This window comes from Myotis myotis, unplaced genomic scaffold, assembly GCF_014108235.1.
Source record: "Myotis myotis isolate mMyoMyo1 unplaced genomic scaffold, mMyoMyo1.p scaffold_m19_p_9, whole genome shotgun sequence".
Lineage (NCBI taxonomy): Eukaryota > Metazoa > Chordata > Mammalia > Chiroptera > Vespertilionidae > Myotis > Myotis myotis.
In genome coordinates, this window is record NW_023416401.1 from 62,006,571 (window position 1) to 62,033,207 (window position 26,637).

The following is a 26,637-nucleotide window of genomic DNA, read 5'->3' on the forward strand; positions in this document are numbered from 1 at the left end:
TTCTTTTTAATTAATCAACATAGTTTATATTTACAAAATTAAGACGGGAACACTGAAAGCATTGGAGAAATAAAGAAACTGGCCACCATTTCATGTAAAATGCTTACATTTTAAAAATTGTGACCAACTGATGAACAAGTTATAATCTGCATTTTTAAACTTAAGAATGTATATGGGGAAATTTCCCACGTCTTTGAGTATTCCTTGAATATACAATTAACAGTAGATGCTTATTATTTTGTCACATTTTTTGTACAAATATTAACTTGAAGAGCCCCTTACTGTGTGTTATTTGGATTGTTTTTACCAGTGTGTCACTATTATAAATAACATAGTACAACCTTGTTAATATATCATTGTAAGATCTTCTGATTATATAGGTAAATTTTAGAAGTTCAATTGATTGGTCAAAAGGTGATAAAGAAAACTAGCATATACTGTCAAGTGATACTATTTTGTTACTATTTTCAAACTTTCTGTTTCACATTTCTTGCAAATATTTTCTAATATATGGGTTACTTCTAACAAATGTATTAATTTATTTGAGATACAAAAATTTCATCTTCAAATATGCTGGTATTTTGTTTGCAGTCTTCCACTCACTTAGAAAGTTCTGCATGCTAACAGTTTATTCATCATGCTTACAGATTTCTTTGTTTTCTTTTTAAGTTTAAATAATTTATTTATAATTTTACTTTCCTAGCTTCAATGAAAGTGATTCATCAATATTTTCAAAATGTGTTTCGCTCCTTATCTCACTTTTAATTAAGAGAATGAACACTTTTAACAATTTTTCTAGAATAAATAATCTTTAATAATTTTAATTAACTTTTGCTTACTGAAACTTCTTTTACAGGTTTAATTATTGCGCGGTTTTTTTTACATTGGACACATTCTCATATTTTATATATGGCACACAGTGAGAATTGATCTTTTTAGAGTACAATTTCTTAATGGAAATTGTATAATATCTCATAGCTCTCTAGAGATAGTACTGAATGTTCTCTAGAATTTGCAGAACTGTTCAAGAGGAAATTAATAACAGTATGAGTGTTGCCTCACAAAATGTATTAGATCTACTGCATCCTTGAAATTCTACGCATTTGGACTGCATGATTTCTCACTTTGTCTCTAGGGCATTAATGACATACATCACACACTTGCACGGTGTCCCCTTTCTAAACCGAAGGACCTGTGAAAACTCCTTAGTTTTCCTTTCTAGATAAACATAAGCAATTCGGGATTATTCTGTAAGATTATCTAAGCCTAACCCAACATCCTGAGGCTTTAGAGAGACCACACTGAGAAAGAACATTTGGAAAGAAAAACCAATAAAATGCCAGCGCCCACAGAAGATCAGGATAGAAAGGAGGGAAACTTGATCTGTGGTTTCCATTCACATAGATTGCTCAGTGAAGAAAAGCATTTGAATGTTATCTTTATGGATGAATTTGGGACTCTGAGAACGAAGGGGACTGTGGAGGGAGTATAGAGAAATTTGAAGCCTAAGAAACATATGGAGAGCCCTTGCAGACACAAAAGAAGAAAAAGAGGAAAAGAAAAATCATGAAAACAAAGAAGTCTAGAAATCTTTCTGTTCCTCAGAAGGATGAGGTTCTTCCTCTGCTCACGGCCTTTGCCTATGTTCTTCCTTCTTCTGTACACACTTGTCTAGATGTCACATAGGCAGAGCCTTTCATCCTTGATGTCTAGGGCTGAACATCATGTTCCTGAGGGGTACTTTCCTCAGTGACCCCCACACAGAATTCTGATTTTAGGAGTGAGAGGCCCATACATACATCTAGAAATCTATGAGTGTAAATATATGTATACAAATATTATGTATGGAAAAACCCATTTAAACTTCAGAGAGGATTAAGCAGTTGATAAGGGATAATAGTAGTGGTAATAGTCAGAACTCAAAAGTGATTACTCTCTGCTACATCACATTATCTTTTCAATTTGTTGCACTTACCACAAACTGTAGTTACTCTGTTTATTCATTTACTTGTTTCTTTTCTTCCTCTGCTTCTCCAATGTAAGCTTCTCAGACCTTGTCTTTCTACTCATTGTTTATTCCCATCATCCTGCAGCATTCTTGACATACGAGGCACTCACTATACATTTGTTGGTTGAATGGAGAGGAATGAGTTAAGCAATGTAGAACAAGGTGAGAAAGTTTCAGCATCTCTTCAGGGCCTTCTCTGTGTTATATACCATGTGATGAGAGCATTTAGTATATATGTATATAATATTACACATAAATAGCCATATTCTACAGAATGTCTCTCTAATGAATATATTACTAGTAGACTGGCTTTTGGTTTTTTATTTCCAAAATTTTGTAGAGTATATTAATACCTCAATAATACATAGTTATAGCTATGTATATATAGTAGAATATATATTTATATTTAGCAAGATAATATATAAGACAAATCTAGAGATACATTTAAAAAACAGTTTTTAGGACCTCAAAAACATGTAAAGACATTTTAAAAATCTCACCAGGCAAACAAAAGCCATGTGTATTTGAGTAACAGTGGGAAGCCATACAATAATGATTTGAGAATTTTACCTTTTAAAATTATAGTTTTTAAACTTCTACTTAGGTGTGTCTTAGTTACAAATTTTTTGAAATTGATTAAGGATTTTATGTTCACAAGTAATCATATGTTATATATTTTTTTATTTAAAATGGAAAATAGACACCTGCCATGTATTTATATGCAGAATTCTGGTTTCAGAAAGGGTCATACATATATAAAAAATAATCTATGTGTGTATATATTTATAAAATCTCATTTAAATTCTCATTTAATCCTCAGAGCAGGTCTTCATGACTAGGAAAATTTTAACAAAGCCACTGGTAAGGGAATTGAAAAATCAGTGTTCAAGAAATAATTGTCATTTTTTGCTTTTCATGATGATCTGTATAATTCCTTTATGTAGGTAACTGGATGGTGAAAAAGTGTGCAAACAAAAACGGAAATTGCAGGAGCAAGTGCAGAAATGGAGAGCTACAAATAAAACCTCATAATGGGATGTGCAACAAGGAAAAAATGTGCTGTGTTCTGAATGGCAAACAGCTTAGTCCTTATCTCTGTCGTGACCACGACATGACTACAACCATAGGCCCCATAACTACAAATGCCCCAGAAGAGGAGGAAACAACTACGGCCGGGGGCATGACGGCGGAAAAGGCAACAGCGGCCAAGGCGTCAGTGGCAATGACATCAGCGGCAAAGGCGTCCACAGCAGCAGCCAGTACTCCTAGCCCCTGAGCATTCCACTCTCTGCCTCCTGAGACAGGATCCTTGGTTCATTAAAGCAAAGGGCCTTATGTTGGTGTCAGTCTTCTCACTGCTTCTCACCTTCTCTCCTCTCACATGTTTGGAAGGGAATCACACCTCTGAAGCACCCGCAATTCCAGGGTAGGGATATAAATAAGATAGAGGCCAGGCACATGTGAGGGTTAGTCCAAAAGACACATTAAGGACAGATGCACAGGAACGATGTCATCAATGAAGACAATTCCCAGCCCATGGGTCCACAATCTGCCTGTAGCTGTGATTATCACACCGTAAAGTGCATCAGGAGCACATGGGGGGATTGCTAAGATACAGATTTCTGGCCCTCACCACCCATTTCTGATTCTGTGGTAGAGCCTGAGAATTAGCATTGCTCACAAGTTCCAGGCGATGCTGATGACTCTTGTCTAGGGAACACACTTGGAAAACCACTGGCCTATAATATGGAACGACTGAAGGCCTCCTTCTAAAGATTGAAAGCATTTCCTATGTATTTTTTGATGTGGTTAGTGAGACAAAAGCATTCCTACAGAGTGCTTAGTTAGTCATTTTCTTATTAGCTTTCCTATAACAACTTCAGAATGTGCATACAGTGATCTCACTTCAGAGAAGAAGAAACTTGAGGCAGAAGCATTAGAACTGAAATAGATTTAATTGACTACTGAGTGCATTCTGTCACTATACCTTGATGTCCAGTTTTCTCCTCTCCCTGGAAATCCTCAATCAATAGACTCCAGCTTAGATAGGATGGAAGATCAAGATCTCCATAGTGTGACCTGAAGACTGAGATAGACACTCACCTTAAGCCATAAGATTTTCCCCTTAGGAGCTCTTCCTGTACCAATAAGATAACATGGCACATAATAGTTATCCATTTATGACGCAGACCCACTTCCTTGATACCTGGATGAGGAGAAGAGGAAACACAGCTGCCATCACTTTCTGGACACCTATGGCAGCCATGTTTTTGTCGGTCTCATTTTTCCTACTTATGGGAAGACAGAGTTGGGCCAAATGTCTTTCTCCTCACCCTTGTCACACTGGTATCCTTCTGATTCTAAAAATATGAGCTTAGCTTATGCCTTGTGGGATCAATTCACTTTTGACCTCATCAGGGACCAAAGATATAATGCAGAGAAAACACTAAAAACATTGGGAGGAAACAATGCTGGAAGGGTTATCTCCATTACCAAAGACAAGTCCATGAGTGCCATCACAAAATCCTTTTCCTTCTTCACTTGATTACTAATTAGTAACATCCAGTTACTAATAAGTCCATGTGCATCTACCACCTCCAATATGTGCCATCACTTCATCTCCGCCGCTATGTAAAGATTCAGCTCTTTCGACTTGCCCGGGGATTATTGCCGTAGCCTTCCCATTGATCACTCTGCCTTCCTTTCACACACATACACATCCATCCTCCACATTGATAGCCAGTCACTTTTCTGATGCAAGCTATTCATCAAACTCACCTCTGGCATCATTGCCAAACACTGGCCTAAGGAATGATTGAAGGCCTCCTTCCTAAGGTTGAAAGCATCCTAGCCAGTATTTCAGTACAGATTTCATTGTTCTTCATGTTCATATCCTAGATTACATTTCCAGTTTCATCTCCTCTCACTCTCCCACAGAACATCCTACACCCCATACTACACACTTACTCGTATTTAATTTGAACTCACTGGATTGTTTCTGGATAATAAGTTTCTGTACATATGCTTCTCTCTCTGCTTAAGCCTGCCTGCCTTAACTCTTTATCCTCTTCCAGAGAACATTGAAAATCACATGCTTCTCCCAAAACAGAACTACCACCACCTCTTGGTCTCTACTATCATGACCTATCCAGAATTGTCATCATGTCACATCATGTTCTATATGTCTGCTTGTATACCTTCTCCTCTACTAGACTTTGAAATTGTAGTCAATGGAAATAACTTTTTCTATTTCTGTTTCTCCTATCATCCTCCAACTGGAGTCTGTACCAATACTTGATTAAATAAAATGGGATCTGGAGAGCCTAGAAAATTTGGGGATGTTACTGAAATTTCACCTTTTTTTTTCTAGATCTAGCTCTTCTCCAGGAGGCTGGCTTATGCCTCCTTCAAAAAACACATCTGTGATCTATGTCATTATCTAGTGGAAGAGATGGGAGCAGTGGGTAGATCAAACCAGTAGGATACATTGCCTTTTATACTCATGGCTATCATTGTAGGTAGAACTCGTGAATGCACACAGGAAGGTGGAAATACAGAGATGGTCACTTCAGCAGAGAAGAACAGTAGAAAAAGTCATAAACTTTGAGCCAAATATATACCAGGTTATTCCTGGTCCCACCAGGTATTCAGTCTTATACTGAGGACAATTGATTTCCCATCTTGAAGCCTAAGTTTCTGAACTGGGAGAATAAAGAAAATACCTACTCCCACTCAGGCTATTTTGAGGGTTGCTAGAGTAGTATCTTCAAATTTACTTACAATATAGGGACTTAGCTAGCAGGTTGCTGATTCTTGGATAAAGGGCAGAAAGGTACTTTTCCCCAGGGCCCTGCCCATTGGATCAAGGCAGCTCTGCAAGGTTATGGGTGATTATAAGCCATGTTTCACCTGGGGGAAAGCTTATTACTATGCAGGGAAGAATGTGACTGAGGTTAGGATAATAGGATCTCCTTGAACAGCCAGGTGGAGTTTTAAAGGCTCCTGGTAGAACTCACTGTGCTTTCTCCTCACTAATCACCTGGATCACCGCCTCGAAAACATCTTGGAGCTGTGAGCGGTGTCATTACGGATGAGGAATATAATTTCAATGCTGCAGCTTGAAACTCAACCCTCCTGTCTTCTTGCCTCATACCCATTTCTTCTTCATCCCATGCTTGAAATTAGATGGAAAATAACCTTTCCCTGCTGTGAAATTTGGGGGAGAATGGGAACCTCTACTGCATAAGAACCCATAATGGGCCAAGCACATTGATGAATCAGAAGCATTATATGGTCATTACAATAACATGGTTAAAGCTGAGGAAACTGGAGCTAAACATATTTGGGTTCTTCCTTTACTACTTTCACTTATCATGTGGTCTCTACCAAAATTTCTTCCTTGATAAGACAGATATATAATCATATATCTCTTTCCTACAAAAAGTTTAAAAATTATAATAGGTGAGGCCCTAACTGGTTTGGCTCAGTGGATAGAGCGTCAGCCTGCGGACTGAGGGGTCCCAGGTTCGATTCCTGTCAAGGGCATGTACCTTGGTTGCGGGCACACCCCAGTGGGAGGTGTGCAGGAGGCAGCTGATCGATGTTTCTCTCTCATCGATGTTTCTGACTCTCTATCCCTCTCCCTTCCTCTCAGTAAAAAATCAATAAAATATATATTTTTTAAAAAATACATAAAATAGGTGACGCATATGGGACATCACATAAAACTGGAACCTATAAAACTCAAAGGCATGTAGGCTTAGTGAGGTATAAGTTATTACCACTAAAAATATGAAAAATAAAGTAAGGCACATTGAACATGAAGCACGGTCTCTGGCATCTATGAAATGCTTAGAAGGAAGGAAATTTTACCCTTTGCAACAGCATGGATGGACCTGGAAAGTATTATGCTAGGTGAAATAAGCTAGTCAGAGAAAGACAAGTACCATATGATTTCACTTACATGTGGAACCTGAGGAACAAAATAAACTAACAAACAAAATAAAAACAGACTCATAGATACAAAGAACAGACTCAGAACTGTCAGAGGGGAGGGGAGTTAGGGGACTGGGTGAAAAAGGTAAAGAGATTAAGCAAAGAAAAAAATACTCATAGGCACAGACAACAGTATGGTAATTACCAGAGAGTGGGGGAGGGGTGAAAGAAGGTACTGAGGGGATAAATAGTGATGGATGGAGATTTAATTTGGTGTGGTGAACACACAATACAGTGTACAGATGATATGTTGTACAATTGTGCACCTGAAACACGTATAATTTTGTTAAACAGTGTCACCCCAATAAATTCAATGAAAAGTAAAAAATAAAATATTGCAAGTGTTCTCACCACACACACACAACACACACACACACACACACACACACACACACACTGTAGCTGTGTGAACTAATAGATATGTTAATTACTTTGATTTTGGTAATCATTTCACAATGTATACATATATCAAAACATCATGTTATATACCTAATACATATATGCAATTTTAATTTATCAATCTATCTCAAGAAAACTGGAAAATAAAATATTCTGAACTAAATTATATTAGAGAGATAACATATCAGCTAAATAGTTCGTAGAGGGGAACGTATGTCATTTGATCCGTACATTAGGAAAAGAGATAAATTGAAAATATATTATTAGAGGTTCAAACTAAAACACTAGAGAATGGTTAGCACATCAAACTCAAATACATCAAATAAAATAAATAGTAGACATAAAAAGAAGAAATTCATAAAACACAAAACAAATATTTTCTTCAATTACAATTGATATTCAATATTATTTTATATTAGTTTCAGGTGTAAAAAAATAGTGGTTATGTTAACTGATGGGGACCTGGCTCAGAGTGGATCTGCCTTGAGCTGGCCTATAGTGTGTGGGTTCTTGACTTTGTGTGGGAAAGGTTTCACACCATGAGTCCAGGTGATTTTGAGAGTACATTTCTTAAAGCTGGGGACAGTGAAACAAAGGAAGGGCTAAGAGTAGAAGAAGCAACAGGAGAGAGCCTAGGCAGGGCCACTGTGGCTCTCTACAATGTTATAGGAAAGAATGCTGGGCTGCATGAATTCAATGAGAAGTAAAAGTCACAGCGAGAGAAGTGAGCCAAAGTGGGACTGCTGTCAGCTTACTGGAAACTCAGAGAAAAGGAAGTCCTGGAGACAGGTTCAGGGGGTTAGCGTGGGACTAGCTGCCCCTTCCCACTGCTACCCTGGTTGTAAGTCTCACAGGGACACTTAAGGGGAGGTCTCAGGGGAGGGTCTTCACAGAACATTTATTAGTTTTCTAGGTGTGTCCTTCAATATGTTGCTTCATCAAAATGAGTGTATAGAGGGGTAAAGGTCATTCTTTGGTTTAGTTTCATCTTTAAAGAATGTCATTCTTGTAGACAGAAGGAAGGCCAAGAGACATATGAACACATGCTCAAAGTCACTAATCATCCGAGAGATGCAAATCAAAACAACAATGCAGTACCATCTGTCTACTGTCATCAACAATTCAACAAATGACAAGTGCTCGCAAGGATGTGGAGAAAGGAGAACCCTCGTGCATTGCTGGTGGGAATGTAGACTGGTGCAGCCACTGTGGGGAACAGTATGGAGTTTCCTCAAAAAACTAAAAATGGAACTCCCATTTGACCCAATGATCCCACTTCTAGGAATGTATCCCAAGAAACTAGAAACACCAATCAGAAAGGATATATGCACCCCTATGTTCATAGCAGCACAATTTATAATAGCTAAGATTTGGAAACAGCCTAAGTGCCCATCAGCAGATGAATGGATTAGAAAATTGTGGTACATCTACACAATGGAATACTACACTGTGGTAAAAAGGAAGGAATTCTTACCATTTGTAGCAGCATGGATGGATCTGGAGAGCATTATGCTACGTGAAATAAACCAGTTAGAGAGAGACAAATATCACATGATCTCACTCATTTATGGAATATAATGAACAACATAAACTAATTAACAAAAACAGATCCAGAGACAGAAAAGCATCGATCAGACTGTCAAACCCCAGAGGGAAGGTAGGGGAGGGTGGGGGTAAGGGGGAAGATCAAGCAAAGGACTTGTATGCATGCATATAAGCCTAAATAATGGACACAGACAACAGGGGGGTGAGGGCATGAGTTGGGGAGGTCTGGCGGGGGGTGTTATGGTGGGATAAGGACACATATGTAATACCTTAATAAAAATAAATGAATGAATGAATGAATAAATGTCATTCTTGTGTGTGGTATAAGTTGGTGAGCTACTTTCATTTTTTTCCATGTACCTGTCCAATTTTCCCTACACCATTTATTGTAGAGACTGTCTTTATTTATTTTGTATGCTCTTGCCTCCTTTGTCAAATATTAATTGACCATATGGGCATGGGTCGATTTCTGGGGTCTCTTTTCTGTTCCATTGGTCTACATGCCAGTTCTTGTGCCAGTACCAGGCTGTTTTGATTACAATGGCTTTGTAGTATAACTTGATATCCAGTATTGTGATTCCTCCAACTTTATTCTTCTTTCTCAAGATTGCTGAGGCTATTCAGGGTCTTTTTTGGTTCCATATAAATTTTTGGAATATTTGTTCTAGAACTGTGAGATATGCTATTGGTATTTAAATAGGGATTGCATTGAATTCATAAATTGCTTTGGGTAGTATGACCATTTAAATGATGTTAATTCTTGCAATCCATGAACACAGTATATGCTTCCATTTGTTTGTATCTTCCTCTATTTTCTTTTTCAATGTCCTATAGTTTTCTGAGTACAGGTCTTTGACCTTTTTCGTTAAGTTTTTTCCCAGATATCTTAGTTTTTGTTGTTGCAATGGTAAATGAGATTTTTTTTTAGTCTCTTTCTCAGAGTTCGTTATTGGTGTATAAAAATGCTATTGATTTCTGGATGTTAATTTTGTATCCAGCTACTTTGCTGAATTAATTTATTAACCCTAGCAGTTCTTTTGTGGAGTCTTTAGGGTTTTCTATGTACAATATCATGTCATCTGTGAATAATGACAGTTTTACTTCCTCCTTTCCAATTTAGATGCCTTTTATTTTTTTTATGATCGCTATGGCTAGGACTTCCAGTACTATGTTGAATAAGAGTGGTGAAAGCAGACATCCCTGTCTTGTTCCTGAAATTAAGGGAAATGCTGTAGGTTTTTGCCCATTGAGAATGATGTCGACTGTAGGTTTCTCATGTATGGCCTTTATTATGTTGAGGTATGATCCCTCTAGTCCCACTTTGCTGAGAGTTTTTATCATAAATGGATCCTGGGTTTTGTCAAATGCTTTTTCCTGCACCTATTGATATGATCAAGTGATTTTTATCCTTCATTTTGTTTATGTGATGTGTCACATTTATTAATTTTCAAATATTGTACGAGCCTTGCATCCCTGAAATAAACCCCATTTGGTTATGGTGTATGGTCTTTCTAATGTATTGCTGGATCCAATGTGTTAATATTTTGTTGAGAATTTTATCATCTAAGTTCAACAGGGATATTGGCATATAATTTTCTTTCTTTGTAGTGTCTTTAGAATCTGGTTTTGTAATTAGGATAACGCTGGCCTCATGAAAAGAGCTTGGAAGTCCTCCCTCCTCTTAAATTTTTTGGAATAGTTTGAGGAGGATAGGTGTTAGTTCTTTGAATGGTGCAACTCTTCTATGAAGCCATCTGGTCCTGGATTTTTGTTTGCTGGGAGTTTTTTTCTTATTATTCTTTCTGCTTTAATTTCATTAGTTGTTATCCTCCTATTCAGGTTTCTGATTCTTTCTGATTGAGTTTTGGAAGATTTTATGTTTCTAGGAATTTGTCCATTTTGCTCAGGTTATCCAGGCATGTAGTTGTTCGAACTATTTTCTTACAATCCTTTGTATTTCTGTGATGTCAGTTGTTACTTCACCTCTTTTTTATAATATTTTTTATTGATTTCAGAGAGGAAGGGAGAGAGAGAGAAACATCAATGATGAGAATCATCGATTGGCTGTCTCTTGCACACTCCCTGCTCGGGGAAGAGGGATCAAGCCCACAACCTGGCGAGAATCGAACCTGGGATTCTTTAGTCTGTAAGCCAACACTCTATCCACTAAGCCAAGCTGGCTATGGCGTTACTTCACCTCTTTTAGTTCTGATTTTATTTATTTGGGTGAACTCTCTTTGTTCCTTGATAAATCTGGCTAAAGGTTTCTCAATCTTGTTTATCTTTTTAAAGAACCAGCTCTTGATTTCTTGATTTTATTTTATTTTATTATATTTTGTTGTCTCTGTCATTTATATCCATGCTGATCTTTATTATCTCCTTCCTTCAACTTACTCTGGGCTTTTCTTGTTCTCTTTCTAATTATTTCAGTTGTAGGGTTAGACTGTTTATTTGAGCTTTTCCTTGTTTCTTGAGGGAAAGCTGCAATGCTATGAGCTTCCTACAGGACTGCTTTTGTTGTGTCCCAGAGATTTTGGGTTGTGTTCATTTATGTTTGTTGGGAGGAAGTTTTTATTTTTTCCTTGATCTCATAGGTAATCCTTTAATAATATGCTACATAGCCTTCATGTGTTTGAATGTTTTTGAGTATTTTTTTAATGTAGTTGATTTCTAGTTTCGTGTCATTGTGTTTCAGGAAGATGCCTGATATGATTTCAATCTTCTTGAATTTGATAAAACTTATTTTGTGTCCAAACATGTCAAAATTTTCTATCTTTCAAAAATGTTCTATGTGCACTTGAGAAGAATGTATATTCTGATGCTTTGGGATGAAATGTTCTGTAAATAGCCGTAAATCCATGTGATCTAGTGTGCATTTAAGGTCACCGTTTCCTTGTTGATTTCTTGCCTGGAAGATCTATCCAGTGATGTCAGTAAAGGGTGATAAAGTCCCCTGCTATGACTGTTGTCCTATGAATCACTCCCTTAAATTCCACCAAGATTTTTTTATATATATTTAGGGACTCCTATGTTGGGTATGTACATGTTATGAGGATTATATTTTCCTGTTGGATTGATGCTTTAGTATTATGTAGTGACCTTCTTTGTCTCTTGATATGTCCTTTATTTTGAATCTATTTTGTCAGATATGAATATGGCTACCCCAGCTTTTCGTTTGTTACCATTTGCATGGACTATTTTTCCCAGCCCTTCACTTTCAATCTATGTGAATCTTTTCTTCTGAGGTGGGTCTCTTGTCGACAGCATATATGAGTCATGTTTCCTTATCCATTCAACCATGCCGTGTCTTTTGATTGGAGCATTTAGTCTATTTACATTTAAGGTTATTAAGATCAGTACTTATTTATAGCCATTTTTTTTCTTTATACCTGTGTTTCCCCCCACCCCACCCCCCCACCCCCCCCCTCTGGATTTCTCCTTCTTCAAGCAGTCCTTTTAACATTTCTTGCAATGTTAGTTTGGTAGTAATTTACTCCTTTAGCCTTTTTTACTCCAGGAAGCTCTATATTTCACCTTCAATTTTAAATGATAGTCTTGCTAGATAGAGTACTGTAGGATTCAGGTCCTTACTTGTCATTACTTTGAATATTTCATGAAAATCCCTTCTGGCCTGAAATGTTTCTGATGAGAATTCACCTGAGAGTCTAATGTGAACTTACTTGTAGGTAACTTTCTGTCTCTCTCTCTCTCTCTCTCTCTCTCTCTCTCTCTCTCTCTCTCTGCCTTTAAGATTCTTTCTTTGTCTTTAAAGTGTGCCATTTTAATTATGATGTGTCTTTGGGTTTATCTTGATTGGGACTCTCTGTGCTTCCTGAACTTGTGTGACTTTTTCCTTCACAAGGTTAGCAAAGTTTTTTGTCATTATTTCTTTAACAGGTTCTCTATTCCTTATACACTTTCTTCTCCTTCTGGTATCCCAAATGATGCAAATGTTATTTCATGTTATCCCAAAGTTCTCCTAAACGAACCTCCTGCTTTTTCATTCTTTTTTCTTTTGATGCTCCATTTGGGTGTTTTTTTCTATCTTGTCTTCTAAATAACTGATTTGATCCTCTGCTAAATTAGATCTACTTTTTATTCCAGTATATTCTTTTATATTTTTTAATTGAATCTTTACTGTTCAAAGTATTACATATGTCCCCCATTTCTCCCCATTGAGCTCTCTTGCCCTCCCCACCCTAGGCCTTCACCATCCTATTGTCTGTATAAATAGGTTATGTATATATTCATACAAGTTCTTGGGTTGACCCCTTCCGACCCTCCCTCCCTTTCCCACCTTTCCTCTGAGATTCCATAATCTATTCTATGATTCTGTGTCTCTGGATCTATTTCATTCAGAGTTAATTTTGTTCATTAGGTGCCATATATGATGAGATCATGTGATACTTATCTTTCTTTTACTCCTTCCAGTGTATTCTTGAGGTCAAATATGGTATTCTCCTTTTCCAACTGGTCTGGTTCATGGTTTCTATTTCCTTTTTAATACTATTGTAATTTTCACTAAGTTCCTTGAGCATCCTTATAGCCATTACTTTAAACTCTATATCTCATAAATTGCTTGCCTCCATTCCATTCTGCTCTTTTTCTGGAACTTCCTCCTTTTCCTTCATTTGAGGGTTGTTTCTTTGTCTCCCTATTTTTGCTGTCTCTTGTGTTTGTTTCTATTTATTAGAATTGCTATGCCTCCCAGTCTTCGTGGGGTGGCCTTATGTAATAAGTGTCCTGGGGGACCCAGTGGTGCAGTCTCTTTGATCTCCTGAGCTGGATGCTCTAGGAATGTCCCCTGTGTGGGTTCTTTGGGATCTCCTGTTGTAATTGGGTCTTGATTGTTGTTGTCCTGTTTGTGGGTGGGATTCCCATCACACACTGACTGGCTGGGAGGCTCAAAAGTTGTTGTGCAGGAGCAATCTTGAGGTGGTTTCTGCCCTTTCTTATCAAAAGTTTCCTCTTCAACTAATCTTCAGGTGGTAATTCAGGATGAATGTTCCCCAATTTAGTTTTATATCCAGTTTGGAAGAGGTGCAAGAAAGATCCACATACTCCACTACCATCTGGTAGCTCAGAAGTTCACGCATATCCATGGTTCCAGGCCCAGCTAACACCAGTAACTCTGGTTCCTTCCCTCTACTCCCTTAAAAACATCTTCACGCATATATCTTGGAGCACTGACTTATTTCATTAAAAAATATTTTCTAAGGTGACAGATTATTAGCAAATGAAATTTTTCACTCAACAAAAGATTGCTTAGGTACTCCTCCATGCCCAGAACCAATATTAAAAAATGTATATATAGTCAGTGTTCAAAAAATACATTTATATTAGGGGGAGAGACAAACAGGTGAACAGACTGTCACAATGCAGTAAGATAAATACTCTGGTAGAACCACCAACATAGGAGACTGTGGGAAAAAGGTAGGCGTACCCAGCATTAGGGAAATCAACAAAAATTCTTCTTGTGTCTTTCTCTCTAAATTGCCATACACTTCAGCAGGTCTTACACCTTCTCTTACCTTTCTCTTTCCCCCAAGGCATGCCTAGAACAGGGCTCTTGAACAGTGATGCCCCAATTAGAGCTGCTGGCCAATGGACTGAAGTCATGTTTGGCACAGTGTCCTATATCCTTCTGGTTCACTGGCTGAGCCCAACCCCACCTAGGCAGGACAATAAAGACCCGTGTTCAGGGTCACACTGAATAGACAGTTCTGGACTCCATACAACCCACTGCCTGCCTACTGTCGTTCAAGAGCCATGAAGTACCTATTACTCGCTCTTGCAATTTTTTTGCTCCTCGCCCAGTTGGTCTCAGGTAACTAGAATATTGGGGAAGAAGAAACACCAACTTAGAACAGGGTCCTGCACATGGAGTCCCTGTTTTCAAACTGGCAATGGGAGTAGGGGCAGGGCTCTCACAGGAGCGGGGCTGAGATTTGCCTTATTTCTTCAAAACACCACTAAAAGCCCTCAAGGCTCTCACCATGTCCATAACTGGAGTTGAGGGAGAATAATGAGAAGCCAAGGACTGACATGATCATGACACCCCAAACTCCCTGTGCTATCACTTTAGGGCCAGTGCAGTCCAGCCCTGCCTCGCTTCACTTTATATGGCAACAATCCTAAAATATTACTTCTCCCAGGTTTCTTGGTCTTACAGAGAACATTTCCCATTTTTAAATTCTTGGATCTAAGTAATAGGACCTTAAGTTGGAAAAGGAAAGAAAAATATTCTGAGTGAAGAGGTGGGGGGGGAGTTAAGCCGCTTGGAAATCCTGTGTCAGATTTCAGCTCTGCTTCTATAAGCATTCCTTCTTTTTAATTAATCCCATAGTTTATATTTACATAATTAAGACGGGAACACTGAAAGCATTGGAAAATAAAGAAATTCGCCACCATTTCATGTAAAATGCTTACATTTTAAAAATTGTGACCAACTGATGAACAAGTTATAATCTGCATTTTTAAACTTAAGAATGTATATGGGGAAATTTCCCACGTCTTTGAGTATTCCTTGAATATACAATTAACAGTAGATGCTTATTATTTTGTCACATTTTTTGTACAAATATTAACTTGAAGAGCCCCTTATTGTGTGTTATTTGGATTGTTTTTACCAGTGTGTCACTATTATAAATAACATAGTACAACCTTGCTAATATATCATTGTAAGATCTTCTGCTTATATAGGTAAATTTTAGAAGTTCAATTGATTGGTCAAAAGGTGATAAAGAAAACTAGCATATACTGTCAAGTGATACTATTTTGTTACTATTTTCAAACTTTCTGTTTCACATTTCTTGCAAATATTTTCTAATATATGGGTTACTTCTAAGAAATATATTAATTTATTTGAGATACAAAAATTTCATCTTCATGTGGCAAATATGCTGGTATTTTGTTTGCAGTCTTCCACTCACTTAGAAAGTTCTGCATGCTAACAGTTTGTTCATCACGCTTACAGATTTCTTTGTTTTCTTTTTAAGTTTAAATAATTTATTTATAATTTTACTTTCCTAGCTTCAATGAAAGTGATTCATCAATATTTTCAAAATGTGTTTCGCTCCTTATTTCACTTTGAATTGAGAGAATGAACACTTTTAACAATTTCTCTTAAATAAATAATATCTTAAATAATTTTAATTAACTTCTGCTTACTGAAACTTCTTTTACAGGTTTAATTATTGTTTTTTTCTACATTGACACAATCTCATATTTTATATACGGCACACAGTGAGAATCCAACTTTATAGAGGTACAATTTCTTAATGGAAATTGTTTGCTGCCTCTACGGGTAGTACTGAATGTTCTCTAGAATTTGCAGAACTGTTCAAGAGTAAATTAATAACAGTATGAGTGTTGCCTCACAAAATGTTTTACATCTACTACATCCTTGAAATTCTATGCATTTAGACTGCATGATTTCTCACTCTGTCTCTAGGGCATTAATGACATACATCACACACTTGCATGGTGTCCCCTTTCTAAACCAAAGGACCCGAGATAAACCCTCAGTTGTGTTTTTTTTCTAGACAAACATACACAATTCAAGATTATTCTGTAAGATTATCTAAGTCTAACCCAACATCCTGAGGCTTTAGAGAGACCACACTGAGAAAGAACGTTTGGAAAGAAAAACCAATAAAATGCCAGCGCCCACAGAAGATCAGGATAGAAAGGAGGGAAACTTGATCTGTGGTTTCCATTCACATAGATTGCTCAGTGAAGAAAAGCATTTGAATGTTATCTTTATGGATGAATTTGGGACTCTGAGAACGAAGGGGACTGTGGAGGGAGTATAGAGAAATTTGAAGCCTAAGAAACATATGGAGAGCCCTTGCAGACACAAAAGAAGAAAAAGAGGAAAAGAAAAATCATGAAAACAAAGAAGTCTAGAAATCTTTCTGTTCCTCAGAAGGATGAGGTTCTTCCTCTGCTCACGGCCTTTGCCTATGTTCTTCCTTCTTCTGTACACACTTGTCTAGATGTCACATAGGCAGAGCCTTTCATCCTTGATGTCTAGGGCTGAACATCATGTTCCTGAGGGGTACTTTCCTCAGTGACCCCCACACAGAATTCTGATTTTAGGAGTGAGAGGCCCATACATACATCTAGAAATCTATGAGTGTAAATGTATGTATACAAATATTATATATGGAAAAACCCATTTAAACTTCAGAGAGGATTAAGCAGTTGATAAGGGATAATAGTAGTGGTAATAGTCAGAACTCAAAAGTGATTACTCTCTGCTACATCACATTATCTTTTCAATTTGTTGCACTTACCACAAACTGTAGTTACTCTGTTTATTCATTTACTTGTTTCTTTTCTTCCTCTGCTTCTCCAATGTAAGCTTCTCAGACCTTGTCTTTCTACTCATTGTTTATTCCCATCATCCTGCAGCATTCTTGACATACGAGGCACTCACTATACATTTGTTGGTTGAATGGAGAGGAATGAGTTAAGCAATGTAGAACAAGGTGAGAAAGTTTCAGCATCTCTTCAGGGCCTTCTCTGTGTTATATACCATGTGATGAGAGCATTTAGTATATATGTATATAATATTACACATAAATAGCCATATTCTACAGAATGTCTCCCTAATAAATATGTTACTAGTAGACTGGCTTTTGGTTTTTTATTTCCAAAATTTAGTAGAATATATTTATACCTCAATAATACATAGTTATAGCTATATATATCTAAGTATAGATATATATGAAAAATATATATTTATAATTAGCAAGTAATATATTAGTCAAATCCAGAGAAATATTTCAAATACAGTTTGTAGGACCTCAGAAACATGTAAAGACATTTTAAAAATCTCACCAGGCATCAACAAAAGCCATGTGTGTTTAATAACAGTGGGAAGCATTACAGTAATGATTTGACAATTTTATATTTTAAAATTATAGTTTTTAAACTTCTATTTAGGTGTGTCTTAGTTACATTTTCTTAAAATTGATTGCCGGTTTTATATTCATAAGTAATCATATGCTATATATTTTTCCATTTAAAATGGAAAATAGAAACCTGCCATGTGTTTATATGCAGAATTTTGGTTTCAAAAGGGACATTCATATATAAAAAATAACCTATGTTTGTATATGTTTATAAAATCTCATTTAAAATTTCATTTAATCCTCAGAGCAGGTCTTCATGAATAGGAAAGTTATAACAAAGCAACTGGCAAGGGAGTTGAATAATCAGTGTTCAAGAAATTATTGTCATTTTCACTTTTCATGATAGATTTCTGACTTACATGATCTATATAATTCCTTTATGCAGGTAATTGGTATATAAGAAAGTGTGCAAACAGAAGTGGACATTGCAGGAGCGTGTGCAAAATTGGAGAGGTACTAATAGAGCCTCCTACTGGGATATGCAGCAAGGAAAAAGTGTGCTGTGTTATGAGTGGCAAAGAGTTTAATCCTATTCTCTGTGGTGGTCAGTCAATGACTTCAACCACAGGTCCTATAACTTCAAATGCCCCAGAAGGTGAAGAAACAACTATGGCAGGGGCCATGACACCGGCAAATACGGCGGAAAAGATAACAGCGGCAAAGGTGTCAGCAGCAATGACATCAGCGGCAAAGGCGTCCACAGCAGCAGCCAGTACTCCTAGCCCTTGAGCATTCCACTCTCTGTCTCCTGAGATAGGATCCTTGGTTCATTAAAGCAAAGGGCCTTATTTTGGTGTCAGTCTTCTCACTGCTTCTCACCTTCTCTCCTCTCACATGTTTGGAAGAGAATCACACCTCTGAAGCACCCGCAATTCCAGGGTAGAGATATAAATAAGATAGAGGCCAGGCACATGTGAGGGTTAGTCCAAAAGACACATTAAGGACAGATGCACAGGAACGATGTCATCAATGAAGACAATTCCCAGCCCATGGGTCCACAATCTGCCTGTAGCTGTGATTATCACACCGTAAAGTGCATCAGGAGCACATGGGGGGATTGCTAAGATACAGATTTCTGGCCCTCACCACCCATTTCTGATTCTGTGGTAGAGCCTGAGAATTAGCATTGCTCACAAGTTCCAGGCAATGCTGATGTCTCTTGTCTAGGGAACACACTTGGAAAACCACTGGCCTATAATATGGAATGACTGAAGGCCTCCTTCTAAAGATTGAAAGCATTTCCTATGTATTTTTTGATGTGGTTAGTGAGACAAAAGCATTCCTACAGAGTGCTTAGTTAGTGATTTTCTTATTAGCTTTCCTATAACAACTTCAGAATGTGCATATTATGATCTCACTTCAGAGAAGAAGAAACTTGATGCAGAAGCATTAGAACTGAAATAGATTTAATTGACTACTGAGTGCATTCTGTCACTATACCTTGATGTCCAGTTTTCTCCTCTCCCTGGAAATCCTCAATCAATAGACTCCAGCTTAGATAGGATGGAAGATCAAGATCTCCATAGTGTGACCTGAAGACTGAGATAGACACTCACCTTAAGCCATAAGATTTTCCCCTTAGGAGCTCTTCCTGTACCAATAAGATAATATGGCACATAATAGCTACCTGTTTATGCCGCAGGCCCACTTCCTTGATACCTGGATGAGGAGAAGAGGAAACACAGCTGCCATCACTTTCTGGACACCTATGGTAGCCATGTTTTTGTCGGTCTCATTTTTCCTACTTATGGGAAGACAGAGTTGGGCCAAATGTCTTTCTCCTCACCCTTGTCACACTGGTATCCTTCTGATTCTAAAAATATGAGCTTAGCTTATGCCTTGTGGGATTAATTCACTTTTGACCTCATCAGGGACCAAAGATATAATGCAGAGAAAACACTAAAAACATTGGGAGAAAACAATGCTGGAAGGGTTATCTCCATTACCAAAGACAAGTCCATGAGTGCCATCACAAAATCCTTTTCCTTCTTCACTTGATTACTAATTAGTAACATCCAGTTACTAATAAGTCCATGTGCATCTACCACCTCCAATATGTGCCATCACTTCATCTCCGCCGCTATGTAAAGATTCAGCTCTTACGACTTGCCCTGGGATTATTGCCGTAGCCTTCCCATTGATCACTCTGCCTTCCTTTCACACACATACACATCCATCCTCCACATTGACAGCCAGTCACTTTTTTTAAAAAATATATTTTATTGATTTTTTACAGAGAAGAAGGGAGAGAAATAGAGAGTTAGAAACATCGATGAGAGAGAAACATTGATCAGCTGCCTCCTGCACACCCCCTACTGGGGATGTGCCTGCAACCAAGGTATATGCCCTTGACCAGAATCAGAATCGAACCTGGGACCCTTGAGTCCGCAGGCTGATACTCTATCCACTGAGCCAAACCGGTTAGGGCCCAGTCACTTTTCTGATGCAAAGCTATTCATTAAACTCACCTCTGGCATCATTGCCAAACCATTGGCCTAAGGAATAATTGAAGGCCTCCTTCCTAAGGTTGAAAGCATCCTAGCCAGTATTTCAGCACAGACTTCACTGTTCTTCATGTTCATATCCTAGATTACATTTCCAGTTTCATCTCCTCTCACTCTCCCACAGAACATCCTACACCCCATACAACACACTTACTCGTATTTGATTTGAACTCACTGGGTTGCTTCTGGATAATAAGTTTCTGTACATATGCTTCTCTCTCTGCTTAAGCCTGCCTGCCTTAACTCTTTATCCTCTTCCAGAGAACACTGAAAATCACATGCTTCTCCCAAAACAGAACTACCACCACCTCTTGGTCTCTACAGTCATGAACTGTCATCATGTCACATCATGTTCTATATGTCTGCTTGTATACCTTCTCCTCTACTAGACTTTGAAATTGTAGTCAATGGAAATAACTTTTTCTATTTCTGTTTCTCCTATCATCCTCCAACTGGAGTCTATACCAATACTTGATTAAATAAAATGGGATCTGGAGGGCCTAGAAAATTTGGGGATGTTACTGAAATTTCACCTTCATTATTTTCTAGATCTAGTTTTTCTCCAGGAGGCTGGCTTATGCCTCCTTCAAAAAACACATCTGTGATCTATGTCATTATCTAGTGGAAGAGATGGGAGCAGTGGGTAGACACAACCAGTAGGATATCATTGCCTTTTCTACTCATGGCTATCATTGTAGGTAGAACTCGTGAATGCACACAGGAAGGTGGAAATACAGAGATGGTCACTTCAGCAGAGAAGAACAGTAGAAAAAGTCATAAACTTTGAGCCAAATATATACCAGGTTATTCCTGGTCCCACCAGGTATTCAGTCTTATACTGAGGACAATTGATTTCCCATCTTGAAGCCTAAGTTTCTGAACTGGGAGAATAAAGAAAATACCTACTCCCACTCAGGCTATTTTGAGGGTTGCTAGAGTAGTATCTTCAAATTTACTTACAATATAGGGACTTAGCTAGCAGGTTGCTGATTCTTGGATAAAGGGCAGAAAGGTACTTTTCCCCAGGGCCCTGCCCATTGGATCAAGGCAGCTCTGTAAGGTTATGGGTGATTATAAGCCATGATTCACCTGGGGGAAAGCTTATTACTATGCAGGGAAGAATGTGACTGAGGTTAGGATAATAGGATCTCCTTGAACAGCCAGGTGGAGTTTTAAAGGCTCCTGGTAGAACTCACTGTGCTTTCTCCTCACTAATCACCTGGATCACCGCCTCGAAAACATCTTGGAGCTGTGAGCGGTGTCATTACGGATGAGGAATATAATTTCAATGCTGCAGCCTGAAACTCAACCCTCCTCTCTTCTTGCCTTATATCCACTTCTTCATCCCATGCTTGAAATTCGGTGGAAAATAATCTTTCCCTGCTGTGAAATCTGGGGGAGAATGGGAACCTTTACTGCATAAGAACTCATAATGGGCCAAGCACATTGATCAAACAGAAGCATTATATGGTCATTACAATAACATGGTTAAAGCTGAGGAAACTGGAGGAAAACAGATCTAGGTTCTTCCTTAACTACTGTTTTTAAAATATTTTATTGATTTTTTACAGAGAGGAAGGGAGAGGGATAGAGAGTTAGAAACATCAATGAGAGAGAAACATCGATCAGGATCAGCTGCCACCTGCACACCCCCCACTGGGGATGTGCCCACAACCAAGGTACATGCCCTTGACCAGAATCGAACCTGGGACCCTTCAGTCTACAGGCCGACGCTCTATCCACTGAGCCAAACCAGTCAGGGCTTCCTTTACTACTTTTACTTATTATGTGGTCTCTACCAAAATTTCTTCATTGGCAAGATATAATGACACACCTACTACCTCCTAGAATAAGTCTAAAAATTAAAATAGGTAAGGCATATGGGCATCACAGTCTCTGAAATCCATGAAAAGCTAAGGCATGGAGGCTTAGTGAGGAGGTCTATTTTTTCCCACTTAAAATATTAAAAAATCTGAGATTCATGGAGAAGAGGATCTTGCATAAAAACAATCATTTATCAAAGGCAGTAATGCTTGCTTCCAAGGCCATAACATCTCTACCCATCTCATGCTAATCCTGAAGACATCCTCAAAGCTGACTCTTTAGTTTGTCCTTTTACATCGCCATATGTATAGTCCTCAAAAATGGGCTCTGCAAACCATGCAAAATAATCTGGATTCCAGTGGGGGAAGAGAGGAAGAAGGAGACATAAAGTTTACTTAAATAAATAATAACTGAGAACTTTCCAAACCTGGGAAGAAACTTGGATAACCAAGTTCATGGAGGTAACAGGTCACCCTATTATCTCCATGGAAAATTCTCTCTTCCAAGATACATTATAATAAAACTATAAAAATTAAATATTAAGAAAGAATCCTATAGTACAAATCCGATATGTATAATGTTTTCCTCTTCATACATACTTATGGTAAAGTTTAATTTATAAATTAGGTATAGTGTGAGTTAACAACAATAACTAATAATAAAATAGAACAACTGTAGCATTCTATTGTAATAAAAGTATGTGAATGTGGAAAAAAAAGAAAGAATCCTGAAGGCAGCTAGGAGAAAAAAGAGTATAACTTACAAGAGAACCCTCATAAGACTATCAACAGATTCCTTAACAGAGACCTTACAGGATAGGAGATGGTGGAATGACATATTACATGCTGAAACGTAAAACTTGCCAGCCAGCCAAAACCGGTTTAGCTCGGTGGATAGAGCGTCGGTCTGTGGACTGAAGGGTCCCAGGTTCGATTCCGGTCAAGGGCATGTACCTTGGTTGCGGGCACATCCCCAGTAGGGGGTGTGCAGGAGGCAGCTGGTCGATGTTTCTCTCATCGATGTTTCTAACTCTCTATCTCTCTCCCTTCCTCTCTGTAAAAAATCAATAAAAATATTTTAAAAAAACAAAACAAAAAACTTGCCAGCCAAAAATACTCTATCCATCAAAGTTATACTTCAGATATGAAGAAGAAATAAAGGCTTTCCCACAGAAACAAAAGCTGAGGGCATGTCTCACCACTATTAGTCAGGTCTAATAGTCTCTAGACTTGCCTTGCAAGAAACGCTGATAGGAATTCTTCAAGCTGAAATGAAACGACGCTAAATACAACATGAAAATATACAACACAATGCTAAAGGTAAAAAACATATAGTCAGATTTAGAAAACTAATTCTGCAATATGATAGTGTGTTAAATTAACTTAATTATGGGATAATGGTTAAAGGAAAAGAGTATTAAAAATAACCATAGCAATCTAGCTGGTATGGCTCAGTTGGTTGAGTGTTGCCCCCTGCATCAAAAAGTTACTGGTTCATTTCCTGGTCAGGGCACATTCCCTGGTTGTGGGCTTAATCCCCTAGTCGGGAGCGTGCAGGAGGCAGCCAATAAAGTTCTGCTCTCACATCAATGTTTCTCTGTCTCTGTTCCTCTCCCTTCCTCTCTCTCTAAAAAACAAACAAACAAACAAAAAAACAGCCAACATCATACTCAATGGACAAAAACTAACACCATTTCCCCTAAGAACAGGAACAAGACAGGGATGCCCACTCTCACCACTCCTGTTCGACATAGTACTGGAAGTATTAGCCATTGCAATTAGACAAGAAGAAGAAATAAAAGGCATCCAAATTGGAAAAGAAGAAGTAAAACTGTCCTTATTTGCAGATAACATGATATTATACATAAAAAACCCTAAAGACTCCATCAAAAAACTATTAGACTTAATAAATGAATTCGGCAATGTAGCAGGACACAAAATTAACACCAAGAAATCTATGGCATTTCTATACACCAATAGTGAACTTACAGAAAGAGAGATTAAAAAAACAATCCCATTTACCATCGCACCAAAAAAAATTAAGATACCTAGGAATAAACTTAACTAAAGAGGTAAAGACCTCTACTCAGAAAACTACAGGACGTTGAAAAAAGAGATAGAGGAAGACATAAACAGATGGAAGAACATACCATGTTCTTGGATTGGTAGACTCAACATCATTAAAATGTCCATACTGCCCAAAGCAATCTATAAATTCAACGCACTTCCCATTAAAATACCAACGGCATATTTCACAGACCTAGAACGAACTCTCCAAAAATTCATCTGGAATAAAAAAAGACCCCAAATAGCTGCAGCGATCCTGAGAAAGAACAAAGTAGGTGGGATCTCAATACCAGATATCAAGCTGTATTACAAAGCCACTGTTCTCAAAACTGCCTGGTACTGCCACAAGAACAGACATATAGATCAATGGAATAGAATAGAGAGCCCAGATATCGGCCCGAACCAATATGCTCAATTAATATTTGACAAAGGAGGCAAGAACATACAATGGAGTCAAGACAGTCTCTTCAATAAATGGTGTTGGGAAAATTGGACAGATACATGCAAGAAAATGAAACTAGACCACCAACTTACACCATACACAAAAATAAACTCAAAATGGATAAAGGACTTAAATATACGACGGGAAACCATACAAATACTAGAAGAATCCAAAGGCAACAAAATCTCAGACATATGCCGAAGCAATTCTTCACCGATACAGCTCCTAGGGCATTGGAAATGAAAGAAAATAAACAAATGGGACTACATCAAAATAAAAAGCTTCTGCACAGCAAAAGAAACCATCAACAAAACAACAAGAAAGCCCACTGCCTGGGAAAACATATTTGCCAATGTTATCACCGATAAGGGTTTAATCTCCAACATTTATAGGGAACTCATACAACTTAACAAAAGGAAGATAAACAACCCAATAAAAAAATGGGCAAAGGACCTAAATAGACACCTTTCAAAAGAGGACATTCAGAAAGCCAAGAGACATATGAAAACATGCTCAAAGTCACTAATCATCCAAGAGATGCAAATCAAAACAACAATGAGGTACCATCTCACACCTGTCAGAATGGCTATCATCAACAAATCAACAAACGACAAGTGCTGGAGAGGATGTGGAGAAAAAGGAACACTCATGCACTGCTGGTGGGAATGCAGACTGGTGCAGCCACTATGGAAGATGCCGGGAGCCGGTCCATCCTTGCTGTTTCAAGGGACCTGGCATATATGGCATACTGTTCTTAATATGTGTGCTCACCTTCTTGGCACTATGTGTTTTAACCAAGGTCTCTGAGAAAGGTTGTTTCCCCAGGTAGGGATTTTCCCCTGAAGTTAGGGAGGGAATAAAACCCCTCAACTAAGTGCCAGGCGGGTAATTAATCACTTTAACTACGAACAATCATGCTTAAGCTACATAATCTTTACTCCCTGGAATGGAGATAAGAAACGCCCTAACTTTGTAATAGAGATTGATAGGATTGAATCAACTGGTATAAATACAGATGTAACAAGACAGCAAGAGACAGAACTTAGAACACAGAACTAAGAAGACAGAACTTAGAAGAGAGAACCTACACAGAACCTAGAGACAGAAGAACTTCGCTGGAGAGAACATGGCAAAAGATCCTGGACAGAAACTGGCAACAGAACCTAGAGACAGAACCTAGCGAGAGAACATGGCAAAAGATCCTGGACTGAACCTGACTACAGAACATGGCAAGAGAACCTGACTAGAACCTGGTGACTGAACCTGGCTGGAGAACCTGGACAGAACCTGGCTGGAGATCCTAAGCAGAACTTTGCTGGAGATCCAGACCAGAACTTGGCTGGAGATCCTGGCTAGAGATCCTGGCTAGGCTGCTGATCAACTGAACGCTGTCTCCGTGTCATTCCTTCTTCGCCGACTCCGTCCACACCTTTGGGGACCCCTGGACCTGCTGGGGTGGGACCCCAGCAGGAAGACAGTATGGAGTTTCTTCAAAAAACTAAAAATAGAACTCCCATTTGACCCTGTGATCCCACTTCTAGGAATATATCCCAAGAAACCAGAAACACCAATCAGAAAGGATATATGCACCACTATGTTCATAGCAGCACAATTCACCATAGCTAAGATCTGGAAACAGCCTAAGTGCCCATCAGTAGATGAATTGATTAGAAAACTGTGGTACATCTACACAATGGAATACTACGCTGCTGTAAAAAAGAAGGAATTCTTACCATTTGCAACGGCATGGATGGATCTGGAGAGCATTATGCTAAGTGAAATAAGCCAGTCAATGAAGGAAAATTACCACATGATCTCACTCATTTATGGATAATAAAAACCATTATAAACTTATGAACAAAAATAGATACAGAGGCAGAGCTGCCTCAAACAAACTGTCCAACTACAGCGGGAAGGCCTGGGAGGGTTGGGGGGC

General features: G+C 38.2%; 1 protein-coding gene across 1 annotated transcript; it reads left to right on the forward strand.

Annotated features, from left to right (window-relative positions):
• Nucleotides 1–2,136: 2,136 nt before the first annotated feature.
• On the forward strand, nt 2,137–3,284 carry DEFB126 (defensin beta 126). Its single transcript, XM_036320957.1, has 2 exons — nt 2,137–2,170; nt 2,953–3,284. The coding sequence occupies exons 1-2, from the start codon at nt 2,137–2,139 to the stop codon at nt 3,282–3,284; spliced, it is 366 nt and encodes a 121-aa protein (XP_036176850.1).
• Nucleotides 3,285–26,637: the final 23,353 nt, after the last annotated feature.

Coding starts and splice junctions, on each gene's coding strand:
- DEFB126 (XM_036320957.1), top strand. CDS start 2,137: ATGGAGAGGAATGAGTTAAGCAATGTAGAACAAG. Junction 2,171..2,952: donor GTTAAGCAATGTAGAACAAG/GTGAGAAAGTTT, acceptor TCCTTTATGTAG/GTAACTGGATGGTGAAAAAG.